Here is a 15,612-nt window from a genome sequence, read left to right on the forward strand (position 1 = left end):
ATCTGGTCGATGGTATTTACAACGAATGGGCTTTGTTAGTTCAAGCTTTTACAGATCCAATCGCCGACAAACGAAAGTATTTTACGAAGAAGCAAAAGTCTGCTAGAAAAGATATTGAAAGAGCTTTTGGAGCTCTGAAAAAACAATATTATGTACTGGCGAACCCAATAAGTTATTGGACTCGGGAGAGGATAATGGACGTCGTCTACACGTGTCTGATCCTACACAACATGACGTTAGAAGACGAGGGCAAAGCTATCTGCCAAAACTACCAAGGTGACATTCCGCCACAACCGTCCACAATCAGTGATTAACAAAGACTTCATAACATAGCAAATATCAAGAGCCGTGAGATACACGGGAATCTTCGACATGAGTTGGTTGAACATTTGTGGGCGAGGCGACCCGATGATCTTGTATTAGATTAGTGTTATTATTAAGTATTATTGTTTGTTTAATTTTTAGTATGTTTTTTTTTGTAATTTGAATTTTATATATTAATGTGTTTTTTTATTAATGTGTGTTTTTTTAATAATTTATGAGTTTTTTTAATAATACGTTGTTTGAATATATTTATAAAAAAATAAAAAAAAAATTTCGCTGGAGCCCCTGTTGGAGCCCCTCAACACCAGGGGCCAGGGCTCCAACGGGGGCTCCAACAACCCCCTTATCCAATTTCTCTCTCTGCCACACGTCATAATATTATTGGTTGGAGCCCCCACTAAAGCCCCCATTAAAGCCCCTCACACCCCTCAGCCTAATGGTGGAGATTGAATGCTATGCCTACGTGGCAACCGCTCAATGGACACACAACCGACAAGCTTCAATCCTTAATTTTGTTCCTGTTCAATGTCACTTCCGTCATTAACGCTTTTAAATACTCAGTACACCTCCATTAATGGAAACCATCCTTTAAACCCACGAAATCCCCATTAATGGAAGCTCATATTTAACCCAATTGTCTTCTTTCTCCACATTTAATAACACCCATCTTTCGTCTTCAATCGGGTACACAAGAAACAGCACTTTCTTTTTGTTTTATTTGGGTGCCCACCAAATGTTTGTTAAAATGCCTGAATAAGATTTACTTATTATTTTCCCATGCAAATATGTATTCTTTTCAGGGTAACATGACTGTGGCTCCAATATGCTTCAAAACATGTTACAAAGACCAAACTTTGGTGAGACCATGCAAAAGCATGCTCAAATGTGCAAACTTGTTAAGATCAATCTCTGTCAATTCATCTGAGAAGGATAATAAATCATCAAAGTTTGCATTAAAGTCTAGTTCTAGAGACAAGCATTTACAATCACTAGATTCTTATTTTGGCAAATTTAAAGAGAATACAGACCAATATTCTGCAAAGTCATTAAACAAGAATCTTGTCTCATCGGCTACTAGAGATGATCAAGGTGGTGTGAAGAGTGATTATGATGAAACTTGTGGTCTCTATTTAATGTAAAGCATGCAACTTTTAAGTTATTGTTGTTTTTTTTAAAGATTGTTTGTGTGCTTATGTGTTCATTAATTGGTGATTTGTTGTTGCAGAGGCGGAATCGCTTCGCTAAACATTGCGGTTTATCTGTTTGAAATTGCAAGCCCGGTTAAGAACTCGGATTTGGATCTGTTCTCACTTCCGGCGTTGTATGGAGCAAAGATTAATCATTTGATCGTATATGGAGAATGGTGGCGGCTACTCACACCGATGTTTCTGGTACAAGATTGACGACTGGGTTCGTGCCATTCTAGAGTAGTTCAAAGTTTTCTGTTCTATAATCTATATCAACTTGGAAAAACCTTAAGGTTAGAAGTGGAAAATGGACGAGTTGGGTTGCGGGTCAAAACTAGGGGCAGCAATTCCTGACGTGACCCGAACACGACACGAAAAAACATGTTTAGTAAACAGGTTAACCCCAACACAACCCATTTAAAAAATGGGTCAACCTGAATATGACCCGTTTAATAAGTGGGTTGACTTGTTAACTCATTTTAAAGCACTTTTTAAAAACGTTTTGAAAAGTAATAAAATTTAAGATAAAAGTGTTAGTATTCTCCAATCTTTTCCATTCGTTTCTTCTGATATCGATGTAAATATATAAACCCTAGTTTGTTAATTGGGAATAAAAGAATAATTAAAAGAACACCAGTGCAAAATTGTTTCATCTGGGGCAGAGTAATTAATTGTTTAAATTGTTACAAGTTTAACAAACTAAAAGAAATTGTTACCAAGTAACTAGGTATTACTCATGTTTATAGATGAACACAAAACTGGTCAACCTAGAACCCAACACGAATAAGTACATGGGTTGGGTTAAAGTTGTAGAATTCAACCCGCCATCCCAACACGATTGAGACACCTAGTCAAAATGGTTAAATTTTTGAACGTGTGGAAGCAGGTTAGGTTGACTAAAATACTTGTCGTTGAAAATTTTTTAACTTTTTAGTTTTTATAGTTTGTCAAGTATGATTAAGAAAATGTCTCAATTAACAAATTTAACAAGTATAACAATTCAGGTAGTTTTATGGATTAAACATACATTTGAGCGTTTTAGATTCTTTTATGTCAAGCCAATTTTTATATTTTAGCCCGTTAGGTTAAAACATTCATATATAATTGGTTTGAAATTACATTCTACATAAGAAATACTCAAAGGACTTTAATGAGAAAAAACAAGAAGTATGTTGGTTTTTTACTGTATTTGCCCTAAAAGTAATTATCTTTTTGCAGCACACAGGGATGCTTCACATCGGGCTCGGTTGTTGGATTCTGCTGACATTTGGTCCTCAAGTATGCCGAGCCTATGGCCCGTTCACCTTTTTCTTGATATACGTACTCGGTGGACTCTCAGGCAACTTCACCAGTTTTCTCCACACCCCTTATCCAACTGTTGGTGGATCAGTAAGCAACAAGAATTCATATATCAATCATGTTTAAACTTCCACTTAGTTTCTAAATGAGCTATAAATATAAAACTTTTAGGGTCCCGCGTTTGGTATAATTGGAGCTTGGCTTATATATCACTATCAAAACAAGGATTCCATGAATAAAGATGGTTTTGTAAGCATGTATCAGAAGGCGGTTGTTGCTACTGGTCTTGGTTTTGTTTTATCCACTTTTGGTCCAATTGATGACTGGTTAGTAAATAGTATTTGTTTTTTAAATAAACAGAATTGGCTAGATACCTATTAAATGGATTGAATATTGTTGCAGGACACATTTTGTATCAGTTTTTACTGGCATAGCTTATGGGTTCTTTACATGTCCCGCGTTACAACCAGGAAGTGGAGAAGAAAATGGAATGACACTGATTGGGAGAAATGTGGATCCTTGTAAATCACTTGTATTTTTCTCCATTTTTGTTGTGGTTTTGAGTTCTTTGCTTCTTGTATTTGAACCACCGATGGGTTCACTAGCTGTAGACACTCTTGTGTAATATTAACACCGAAAAGAATGGTATATGTGTACTATAGGTGTGTTTGAAGGTGTCACCAGTGTGTGGTGTGGTGTGTGTTTTTACATGCATTGAGTCGAGCGACCATGATCTAAGGAAATTACATGCGGATGAGGATGAGTTTCTTTATCCTATCTCTCATCCACAAACGCCTCCATCAGAGAGGATGGAGGCTGAGGTTAACGGTGTAAGCAACCTATAAAATTTCAAGGCTTTTTGTGCTTTAATCACTTGTACCCTATGCTTTAAGTTGCAACATATCATATAGCGCATGTCTGTAACCTTAGTTTTAATAAATGTGTATACCCTATACCATCTTATTATTGTTGTTGCAGGTGTATATCTGAATACCTGATATAATCAACCGTCAAGTGATTTGAGGGTTTGCAAATACAGAAAACTTGTTCAGTTTCCTCCATGATTAATAAATTATGTTTGATGTTGCAGATTCTTTCTTTTGAAATTGATTTGTTGCAATTTTGAAACTGACTAGGTTTAGGATTTTGAAGTCGACTGTGTTTATGTTTTGGATTTGGGCAAATATGACAGTCTAAGGTCTGAATCTATTTCATGATTCATAGTTGACTTGCAGATACAAAAATCTTATCAAGTTTGGCCCTTTTCTTTTTTAATTAAACGTGCGATATTACTTCATGAAGGCGGTTCGGTAAAATCTCATGGGGTGGCTTGGAGGAGATTAATTTTAAATAATAATTAGTTTATTATTTAATTTGATAAGTTAAAATTGTCTGCAATCTTGTTTCATCTGATTTAATGTCTACAACTGAAGATGTGGTCTCAAGTCTGCAATCTGAAAATATAATACTGTTTGTTTTATAAACTGGATATCGTTTGCATAAGCTGAAAATTAGTTACCTATCATATATATTAAGTAGATAAATGTCATTTAACGTTTGTAGACTGCTAAAATAATTGGTAGTGGTGTACGAACTATGGAAGTGGGTGGTGGTAGACGATTGTGGTAGGCGGTGAACGGTGGGTGGTGGTGATGGACGGTTGTGGTGGTGGGTGGTGGACGGTGATGGTGGCCGACAATGGGTGGTGGTGGTGATGAAAGATAGTGGTGTGGTGGATGGTTGTGGCGGCGGACGGTGGGTGGTGGCGGTGGCGGGTGGTTGTGGCCGACGGGGGTGGTGGTGGTGATGGACGGCGGTGGTGGTGGGTGGTTGACGGTGGTGGTGGCGGATGGTGGGTGGTGGTGGTGGGTGGTGGTGGCGGCGGACGATGGGTGGTGGTGGGTGGTGGCGGCGGCGGACGGTGGATGGTGGTGGTGGTGTCAGACGGTGGGTGGTGGTGGTGGTGTTGGACATTGGGTCACGGCGTTGGTATGATGTTAAGAAGTGTGAAGATGGTGATATAAGCTTACTTTTTAAGACCATAAAAGCAGTTTTCAGAGTTTTTTTTTCTAAAAAAACAAACAGTCTTCAAGAGCTTATGTCTGCGCGCTCGCAGACATAAGCTCCTTGTAGACCTTATAAGCAAAAACAAACACAACCTTAGTCTTATCTATTTAGGGTTTGGGTGAGCTTATAATTTTGTTTTTTTTTTGTTTATTGAAAAACAAAAACAACTTTTGAAAGGCTTCATTTTGAAGCTTTTGTAGTTGTTTTACCAAACACCTTTTGATTTTCAACAAATAAATAGCCAATAAGCAAGTTTTAGAAGCTCACCCAAATACCGTGCTATTTGTTTTTGAGTCAAATTATGTATTGATATAGAGTAGGATTGAGAACCGTGGGGTATATATGTATACCCTTGTATTGGTGTTTTGTTTTTTAGCTTGAAGATCAAAGGAATTTGCTTTAGTTTTGGTTCTGGTTGATCAGCAGCAATAAATAGTTGCTGCAGTTCGTGTTCTAAACCGTGGTGTAATTATCACTTGTGAAACGATTCTTAATTTAACATTTATTCATGCCAGGCTTCGACTCGGCTCATTCGTTTGTAGGCATTTATGCAAAATGTGGTAATTTGAATCTTGTACGAAAAGTTTTTAGCATTTTGTGTAAAGATTGGGTTTTGTATAACATGTTTATATCAGCTTAGTCCCATACAAACACTTCATTCGATTTGTTAACTTTGTTTCGTTAATTGTTGTTAATCATGCATCATGTGGTGGCGTTGGTAGCTGAAAGACAAGGGTACATGCACCAATCAGCCGGTGTCCCGATGGTTGAGTGTTATGTGTCTTATGTCAAGGCTTGATGCAAAACTATTATCGAGCCGAGGATCTCACCGGAAGCAGCCTCTCTATTCCTTCAAGGTAGAGGTAAGGTGTCTCCGTCTTACCCTCCTCAAACCCTACCATAGATTTGCACTGGTGGGAATCACCGAGTACGATGATGATGAAGACGGTTTCCAAGTTGGACACATGCAGCTTCAACTGAAATGTTCTTCTCACAGAGTTCCTTCCATTGTGCTGATAAAGCATTTAGCTCGTATGCTGTAGTTTGCTGTTAACAAAACGTGCGCGAAACCTCAATAAATATAATTATAGCTTGTTACTTTATCACATAATGTACCTGATGACAATTTCTTTCCCGGTTAATAATTTCTCTCTTTGTGTTTAACTCAGCTTTGCCGGTGCTTGTAATCTATAAAAAGAGAAGACCAAAATGCTTATATTTGCAACAAAGCACTTGTAACTTTTAAAACTAATTAATTGTATTCCATACAGAAAACACATTGATGCTACAGCTAAAACACCAAATACACCACAAAGAACATAAATGGATATATTTAAAATACACGAGTATAACTATAATGCCAGACACAGAAGAATATCACCCAAATCGAATAACAATACATCTAAAATACATATAATAATAGTCGCTGTACACTTTGGTGTTTGGTTCCAGTAACATGTTACCATGTTTTATGCCATCTCCCTCAAACATCTTTTTAAAAAAAGGCACCCCCACGTCACCATTAAATAAAGGCCTTGAGCGACTTTCACTGTGTTCAACCCGTTCCCCTTCTAGCAAAATATACCATGCATTTCAATGAAACATAACCCAAATCAATGCGTTGTAAAAACTATCAAAACCGCTAATAAACATCGATACACCCTCTAGAAACAAGAGATCAAAACAAGAACTAACAAACTTCAATCAATGTCAGCCCATTTTCTGAAAGCCTTCACATGTTCAACCCTTTTGCTCTGAGCCTCGCTTTTACCATCAGAAGCTTTCAATTTCCTATAAAGATCCTTATGAAGCTTCAAAAACTCACTTCTATACAACCATTTATCAACATAAACTCCATCCTTTTTCATACAGCTAATAACCTCCATCACTCTCTCAAAATACCCACCTTTCAAAAAACTCAAAACCAAAACCTCATACAAATCGACACTCATCATCAACTTCCTATCATCAAAACTCCTCTTTATATCGCCCCATAATATAGTTACATCACGATACATTTCTAAATACGAACACCCCATCACCATGTACATGTAAGTAGCCACATTAGGATAAATATTCATTCTTTGCATACTTCTATATGTCTTCAAAGCATCATTAATCATTTCAGCCTTCATAAAGAAGTAAATCGATGAGTTAAACTCGTAAACCGAACAACTTACATCCCCTTTCTTCATTTCTTGGATCAAACACGAGACCAAATCTGATCTGTTCTTATAAGCAGCCCGCTCTGACGTATCATTGGATATTATTATACCCGTTTTTCTAATATGTTTCAGTAGTGAGTCGGCTTCTCGGTGCATGTTACTTTCATGATAAGCAGTTAATAATGATGCATATGAATTAGCGTTAGGTAAATTACCTGCCTGCTCCATATCGTCTATAATATCATGGGCGGTTTCCAGCCAACCGACATGAATGCATGCATCAATAACATCAGCCCGCCCCTTTTCCGTTTGGATCCGGTTTAAAACTTTTGACAGCTCACTGACCCGACCCGCTCGTTTATACCCGACAATGAGCTTTGCTAGGGTTTTGTTGGTAAAAACAAGTCTTTTATTGTAATGTGTCACAAAACCTTCGTTTTCGAACTTCACTAATGAATTTTCGGGCAAATGGTGTGGTAAAACCTGTAATTTTAAACCTTTTTTGAGATTCGGAGATCCAAGCGGGATTAAGAAAGGCTTATTATGTGGGCTCGTCTGAGTTTCGATTAAACCGATCATATCAAATATGAGTTTGGTTACCGAATCAATATCGTTGAACTTAAAATGTAAGCTCATGAGATTATCATAAAACTGAAAATAACGATTACCCATGTAACCTGCCACCAAGTCAACACAGTTTTTGAACTTCTTTAAATCGTCTCGTTGACCACTGACCGCATAGATTCGGGCAATAGTTATGACAGTATCTGCATCACCTACTAAACCCATCTTTGACATCAGTTCTATTATCTGTTGACCCTTGAAAGACAGGTTATAACGCGAGCAAGAATCAAGAACGAGGTTAAAAATCGTGGTATCGGGTTTTATTCTACACGGGTTAGAACCTGAACGCTGAAAAAGATCACAAATTTGAATTAGTATATTCGATGCAAGATATGCACCTGTTTCTTTTTTGACCATATGAAGAACGAGAGGGCCCAGTAAGTTAGCTGGTGGGATATTATCTTTCTCAATCATTATCCTAAGAATCATAGACACAGGAACTGGCATTTGTGCTCTTGCTAAGGAGAGTGAGAGGTTGTAGAGCTGGTCAAAAGGAAGTGAGTTTGACTTCTTTTTGGGAAGAAGAAGGATAATATCGCATGCTCTTTGAAGCCATTTGGGCTCACGCGTGTAGGATAATTGTGTTATGAACCGACTCAATAAATGGTCATCTGGTAAATCGTAAAGTTTCTTGAAATCTGTATAAGCTCCCCATGCTTCATCCATCTGATTGTTTTTTAAACAAGTTTCAAGGTTTTTAAGCAATATGTCATGAGAAGATCCTTTCCAACATAGGCTTCTTGGTGCCACGCTATTGCAAAGATATCTTAGATGAAAACTTAAGGGCTTCTTGTCGGTTTGTATATATACCGGTGCTAGGTAAACGAGACGTGAGCTAACATGGGTCAAGCAGAGATCAAAAACTGATCTTTTCACCAGTGACCATGCCATTTAGATGATCCTCCTTTTAGAAGGAAGCGACCGATTCTGAAACAATATTAATATCAAAATATTATATAAGACCCATTTTTTATACTCGTGTTGGGCAATCAAAATCTCGAAGACAGCCCCACGATATGTGTACTCATGATTACAAGTACTAATAATGAGATTGATGTGTGGTCAAATAACAGATACAGTTAGTTGAGTTAACAGCAAGACACATAAAAGAGATACAAGTATGAATAGTTCTTGAGGCATTTCATCGAACACCTGGTGTGCTTAAATTCTAAATTCTGAATAATTGTAACAAATACAAGAAAGATATAATCTTTATCACTCATTAAATTTATGAATTCAACGGAGAAAACATGAAGCGGGCTACCTGATTTGATTCAAGAGAGATTGGCGAGAAGGGACATGAACTTGGTGGGAGAGTAACCGAACAAACTAGAAAGTGTATTTTTGAATTTTAACTATTATTAGTTTCACATTTCATAGTATTGGCCCTTTTTAACCATATTCATAATTCATCCATCAAATTTAAATTTAGCAAGGGAGATTTTTATAGTAGTTTAGGGTGTTGTGAGAGAGTTTAAGAAAAAAATGTATTGATTTTTTTGTATATTTAAAAAGATTATGTATTGAAAATTGTTGTGTATGAGTGAATGAAAGAGAAACGGTAAAAGTAAATGTATAAAAAATTATTATTTTATTGAGAATGAGAAAGAAAAAATATAGTTATTTTAGTGTAATTTTGGATTTGATGATAGAGAAAAGGATGAGAATGCTCTAAGTCTAAGGTACTACACACAAACTCGACCTAAGCTTAGGCTTATTTGAGGTTTTTCTCAAAGTATATAAAACTTAGTAGAAATGCGTATAACTTGGTAAATAAAAAATCAAGACAATCCTATGCAAGATCAGGCTTGACTTAGATTGTTTACACCCTGCTTAAAAACATTCTAGAGTGCAACAAGGTCAAGTTGCTCGAGATCAGCTCGTTAAAAGTTTGAATCGAGCAGAACTTAAACGAGCTCAAGCCTAAATACAAGTTTGTTAAATAAATGAGCCTGATCCCAAGCGTCACTTGTCGATCTCAACAGCTCGCAAACCAGCCCATTATTAATATTTTTTTTATTTTACATCTACTTATTCTAATAAAGTATAATAACTGGGGATACATATCATTTGAATATTCATTCTTAGCCAAAATTTTCCGCTCAAACTATTTTCCTAAGTTTAATGAAAATTATTTATGTTAGTATAATCAAAACATATCAATCCATCATTTTATCAAATAACTAATTATTTAAATTATAGAGATTAAAAATTTATGGGTATTTGTCAATATAATAAAAATATTTATATCTTTAATGAAATCATATCAATCTTTTTTATTATTATTAAATCAATTTATAAACATTTTCAGTGTAAGAGATGAAAGTGGTAAAATATAATGAACGATATTTATATAATTTAAGAAGATAAAAATAAGAAGAAATTATGAATGAATATTCATGTATCCATGGAGTTCTTATCCATCTTTTTCAAATATGTAATACAAAAGTGTATTTTAGTCATGTTAATTAAATATATGATGTTCTCTTTGAATGTCATTTATAATGAAAATCTTATCATCTTTTTGTTAGAATTCGATATGTCATTAAAAAAATATAATTACAACTTATAAAATCACTAGGTGTTTCGTGATTATGAAAAAAATGTGTGAGAATGCACCACGTATTCGTGCGAATATTTCATTTGAAAATATAATTTGAGCTTTAATTTGATAAGATATAGGTTTTTTTTAGTTTAATCATTTAATTTCTATAGTTTAATCGTATTTTTTTTTTGTGTTTCCCGTGCATCACATTGATTCTAAAGCTAGTTATTGAATACACAACTTTATGATAACTATCATAATATATGAAATTATGAATAATATAAGTCAATCAATCAATCATACCCAGTGGAATCCCACCAATAGCAAAGCTATAAGTAGGGTCTGAGGAGGGTGGGATGTAGGCACACCGTACCTCTATCCGATGGGATAAAGAGGTGGCTTCTAGGGAGACCTCAGCTGAAGATAACATTGTATGGTAGAAAATAAGGGGCATCAAAGTACAATAGTGATAAAATTGATAATAGCACGTAGTAAAATTAATAATACTAATACATGTATAGATAACATATAGAACTATATGAGAAGAGAACATAACGGTGTGTGACAATTTGTGATTTATGTTTGTTGTACCCGCCGTGTAGCTCAGTTGGTTAAGGGGGCGTAAGACTTGGAACAATAATGGTGTGTGACCAAAATCAGGTAAAGAAAAACCGTTAAGGTATTCCTTTCTCCCTAAAAATCCTTAGCCTTAATTCTAAGTCTCCAAGAATTCATATCCTCAACCATGTCCTCTGAGAGGCTTAGGTCTAACAAATCATGTCTAATCCTCTCATCCCATGTCAATTTAGGTCGGCCTCTACCCCTCCTACCCCCTATAGTAATGTTTTATACGGATCTAACAGGGTTCGTAAACCAATCTCAAACTTGAAAAACCTTTCACCGCTCCTCCCCCCTACTTAAATTATGAATAATATAAGTAGATTATATAAAAAAATAAGTATATATATGAACTAAGCTCGAGCTTGAAGAACCATTCATAAACCAATCTCGAAACGTAAACGGCCTCAGACGAGGCTCAGTTACGCCCTTAGCTTTAAAAAAAAACAATCTTTCCTTCCATAGAGAGGTTCTGTTCTATGTCCTATCGTCCCTGCAATATCATTCTCCGGAGAACCTCCATGCTTTCCGGCAACCTAAAACCATTACAAAACACCAAATCTTTCTCCACAATATTCATTCTATCCTCCCACTATGCGCATCCGCAAATTCACTCCAACAAACCAAGCAATCACTCGTTTTCGGAAAGAGGAAGCCACATGAGTCATTTGTTAAGGATATAGAATAGTGAAAATTAACTTATAAAATAATAAATCAAGTGACAGCTACATTGCATCAACCACTTGTTTCACAAAGCAACTCACAAAACTTGAAACAAACTCATAGCAAGCTTTTCCAACTTAAATAACTTCATAGATATTAGATAATACAACTCATTAAGATTGTTCTAATGAAACCTTCCATCACATCAACTCATCCGCCTCAGTAGCTCGCCATTCAACAATTGCAATCGTATGCCGGCCACCACACGCCACATATTTAGCACACCACCGTCCTGGTTCACTGCCATCGTCACCTTTTGGCGGCAGTAGGTTAATAGGCACTTCTGATGGATGACCAGTTGTCACCTTTCTACCATACCCTAATCTTCCATGGTCCCCGCGACCAAACTAACAGTTCAAACGGGTCAAGTTAAAAAGTGTTAACTGTTAAGTTAAAAGAAAGTCAAAAGGCTTTGTTGTTTACTTACAGAAAACATACGACCATCACGAGTCAACGCAACAGAATGAGTTCCACCACATGACACTTGCACAATATCTTCCCCAGCTAGAAGCTGGACTTGTTGAGGTACCATTTTACTGCTTTTGTCATCTCCAAATCCAAGTCTTCCATGTTCTCCTCTACCCCACCCGTATACCTGTTGACCAAAACGGTGATGTCGTCAAATATCTGTTGACCTTAACTTCAGCAAAAAAGAAGTAGAAAAAAAGTAACATGTGGAAATCTATTGATAGAAGTAGGGCTATTCAAAAAGCTCGCTCGAAATCGGTTCGTTTGTAATGAGCCAACCCCATGCCAAGGTTGGTTTGGATCGTGGATCGCATGTTAGCTGGCTCATTTAAATTAAAGCCTAAATATTATATGAATTTGTAATTTAACAAGGTGACATTTTCAATGAAGAATAAAAGAATATTGAAAATTCTTGTATGGCTTATTTAGAAGTAAAACCCAAATTTAATATATAAAAGTATGAAACCTATAACCCAGATTTTAAAGTAAATTATTAATTATGTAGTTTACAAATTCTGCATTATGTGTATGTGACAAATATTATTATAGAGTTTTAATATATATCAATGTGTAAAATATAAAAAAATTACAAAACTTTAAATATAAAAAAAACTTTGCTCGATGAGCCACAAGCTGGATCGAGCTTTTGACGAACCGAACTCAAGCTCAACTATTCAGCTTGTTAAGATAAACGAGCCGGCTCGGCCATACTCTTTTAAGATAAAGTGATAAACAAGCCAGCTCAGTTTGCAAATGAGCTGAGCCCGAGCCTACCCTGGCCCGTGTCGTTTACAGCCCTAAATAAAAGGTGTAACGTTTTTGAAATTACGAGCTTCTTGAAGAAATGGACTACAAGATACCTCGCCTTCATCTGTTAAAGCAGTAGAATGCCAACCACCTGCAGCAACATCCACCTGAAATTACATGGAATTAGAAACTTTGATTTAAATTTCACTATTGTAGACTCATATAAAACTATTTGAGATGGTAAAAAAAGTAACCAATTTGAGGCCGGATAATCCTTGAACAGGAACGGGTTGTGATCTGGGCTGGGTATCCCCGGTTCCAAGCTGCCCATATTCATTATTCCCCCAACCCCAAAGATTTCCATCTTCAAGAAGAGCCAAATTGTGGAAAGCCCCGACCGCAATCAACTTAACCTTCTCAAGACCTTGTACTCTCACAGGTGTCGAGATTTGTTTTCTGCGCGAACATTACAATAAATTCAGTCTATTTCTTCACACTATGATAACTGAAGCAAATTAGCAATGTACATGTCTCCCGGAGGCCATGGTTGACCCCATGTCCAAACATGCCCTTCGCGTGTCAGCACTACTGAATGCATGCCGCCAGCAGCTACCTGATTAGCGCATACAAAATGTAAAACTAATGTAAGCATAATACATAAAAAAAAAAAGCAAGTAACTTTTTTTTTTAAGAAAATGAATAATAGACCTGGCGAACCGAAAGCTTTGGTGCACATCTTTGAGGACTCACAATATCCATCCTTATCCTACCGGACTCAACTTTCTTCTCAAGCTCTTCACCACACTGCCCGTACTCGTTTCCACCTACCAGATCATTACCATTACTTAAAAATCATAACGCCAAATGTTATCTACTAGTTTCTTACTATTTGTTACATAAACATACCCCAAGCGTAAGCACGACCCTGATCATCAACCGCCAAACAATGCCAGCCACCAATAGCCGCCTGAATCAACAATAATAAAAACAAAAACTTAAACCACTTTCTAGTTGTTTACATCCACTAGATTATTAATCATGTTTTACCTGAACAATCTTAACGTCATCGAGACCTTCAACCTGAACCGGCTTATTCTCGAATTTAGTTAATGGTGGGTGCCCCAAAGTTCCTTTTTGATTCCATCCCCACATAAACAACTAATAAACACAAAACATAACATAAACATAAGTTTCAAAATACTCAAATTTTCAAAACATAACTAGGGGTGCAAACGAGCCAAGCTCCACGTGATCGACTCATGAAAAAGCTGATCGAGCTGAGCTTAAACGAGCTCGAGCCTAAAAGTAAGACCGTTTAATAAACGAGCCCGGGCTTCACTTATCAAGCCCGAGCCGGCTTTCCAGCTTAAACGAGCCTATTATTTATATAAATTATATATATATATGTGTGTGTGTGTGTAGGGTTTGGATCAAATACAAATGACTTTTATCGTGAGAAGTGTACAAATAACTAGAGAAATTATGCTAACATTAGAGTAATTATCATTACATTGTAACTTTTTAACTAGAGTAATTATTATTACACTATTTTATTTCTTATAACATAAATACTCTAGTTCAAAACTGTAATTACTCTAGTAATTTGTATGTTTAGTGCGTTAATTTTATTTGTACCGTATATATATGTATATATGTGTGTGTATATATATATTATGTTATATATAAAGTATAATTAAAAATATATAAAATATAAAAAATATATGAAAATTAATTTATAAATAAAGCTCGAGCTTGAAAAACTACCCACAAGCCGAGCTCGAGCTCTGTGTAAGTTGAACGAGGGGCTCGGCTCGTTTGCTCGCCTAACCACAACCCAATAAGCTCATTTAAAAATTAAATAATTAAATGAGAGCCAAATTTTTTATCTTTAACAATTCTCTGGGACAGCCTGGATTTAAAGGTGCTCTAATTAGTAACTAGTAATAATAATAAAAGAAGATATTTTGATAAACCCTAGCCTAGCACAGTGTTATTATAATACCTTGCCGTCATCGCAAACGGCGAGAGAGTTGCGGCTACCGGCGACGACGGAGCGAACGGCGACGGAAGATAGAGACGTAACCGGAGAAACCCATTCTTTCTCTTCGTTGTCTCCAAGTCCTAATTGTCCATCTTCACCAGAACCCCTAAAAACATATATATATATATATATATATATATATAAAAGGTTAGACTGATGGTGGTTTGTGACGGCGATAGTGAGGTTATAATAATAAACGTACCAGGCGATGACGGCTTGGTTATTATTATTATTATTGACGGCCATTGGAAGAGTTTAGAAAAGGAGTTTACTGAAGAAGACTGAAGTGGGTGCTTTGCTGCCGAGTGTTTGGGGATGGTGATATAAAGTTATTATTATATTATATTTATTCCTTGTGTTTTTAGTTTTTTTTTTTTCTTTTGGAAAGGTAACAAAAAATATTTGAGTGAATAAGTAATCACAAAATAAATTTAAATGCAAAAAGAATAAAGCCCTTTTGATTTATTGGAAGAATAATTTTTCAAGAGTTGGCATAATTTCTATTTTAGAATGTTGCTAAGCAATCTTTATAAAACTATCCTGTCATTCGAGAAAAAAAAAAGAGAAAATTCCAATTTAATTTCCTGAAATATATTGGCGGAATATGGATTAGCCACTGAAAACTAATTTGCGCATATTGCGCACCTGTGATATTCCGGGGGTTTTTTTTGACTCCCATCGTTAGTTGATTGTCAGTTGACTGTTGGTATTTTAGTAATAATACCAACATATTAAGGGTATTTTAGTAATTTTCTTCTAATAAATAATAAATATAATAATAATAGTATTAATATAATAATAATA

General features: G+C 35.9%; 2 protein-coding genes and 1 pseudogene across 2 annotated transcripts; 1 reads left to right on the forward strand and 2 right to left on the reverse strand.

The window, feature by feature from the left end:
* The first annotated feature begins 812 nt into the window (after positions 1 to 812).
* Positions 813 to 3,486, forward strand: LOC143630286 (RHOMBOID-like protein 9, chloroplastic). Its single transcript, XM_077099344.1, has 6 exons — positions 813 to 1,008; positions 1,125 to 1,459; positions 1,550 to 1,715; positions 2,730 to 2,900; positions 2,982 to 3,136; positions 3,213 to 3,486. The coding sequence occupies exons 2-6, from the start codon at positions 1,131 to 1,133 to the stop codon at positions 3,433 to 3,435; spliced, it is 1,044 nt and encodes a 347-aa protein (XP_076955459.1). The 5' UTR covers positions 813 to 1,008; positions 1,125 to 1,130; the 3' UTR covers positions 3,436 to 3,486.
* A 3,035-nt stretch (positions 3,487 to 6,521) lies between these two features.
* LOC143630287 (pentatricopeptide repeat-containing protein At4g17616 pseudogene) lies at positions 6,522 to 8,557 on the reverse strand (annotated as a pseudogene).
* A 2,981-nt stretch (positions 8,558 to 11,538) lies between these two features.
* On the reverse strand, positions 11,539 to 15,117 carry LOC143630340 (ultraviolet-B receptor UVR8-like). Its single transcript, XM_077099391.1, has 10 exons — positions 15,011 to 15,117; positions 14,770 to 14,914; positions 13,815 to 13,925; positions 13,674 to 13,734; positions 13,476 to 13,591; positions 13,295 to 13,380; positions 13,022 to 13,223; positions 12,881 to 12,934; positions 11,980 to 12,147; positions 11,539 to 11,899 (listed from the first exon to the last, which is right to left on the reverse strand). Exons 1-10 carry the CDS (start codon positions 15,052 to 15,054, stop codon positions 11,693 to 11,695), a joined length of 1,194 nt encoding a protein of 397 aa, XP_076955506.1. The 5' UTR covers positions 15,055 to 15,117; the 3' UTR covers positions 11,539 to 11,692.
* Positions 15,118 to 15,612: the final 495 nt, after the last annotated feature.

Source organism: Bidens hawaiensis, unplaced genomic scaffold (genome assembly GCF_021521415.1).
Source record: "Bidens hawaiensis isolate Kalapana, Puna unplaced genomic scaffold, B.hawaiensis_p1.1 tig00005637_1, whole genome shotgun sequence".
In the NCBI taxonomy this organism is placed as follows: domain Eukaryota; kingdom Viridiplantae; phylum Streptophyta; class Magnoliopsida; order Asterales; family Asteraceae; genus Bidens; species Bidens hawaiensis.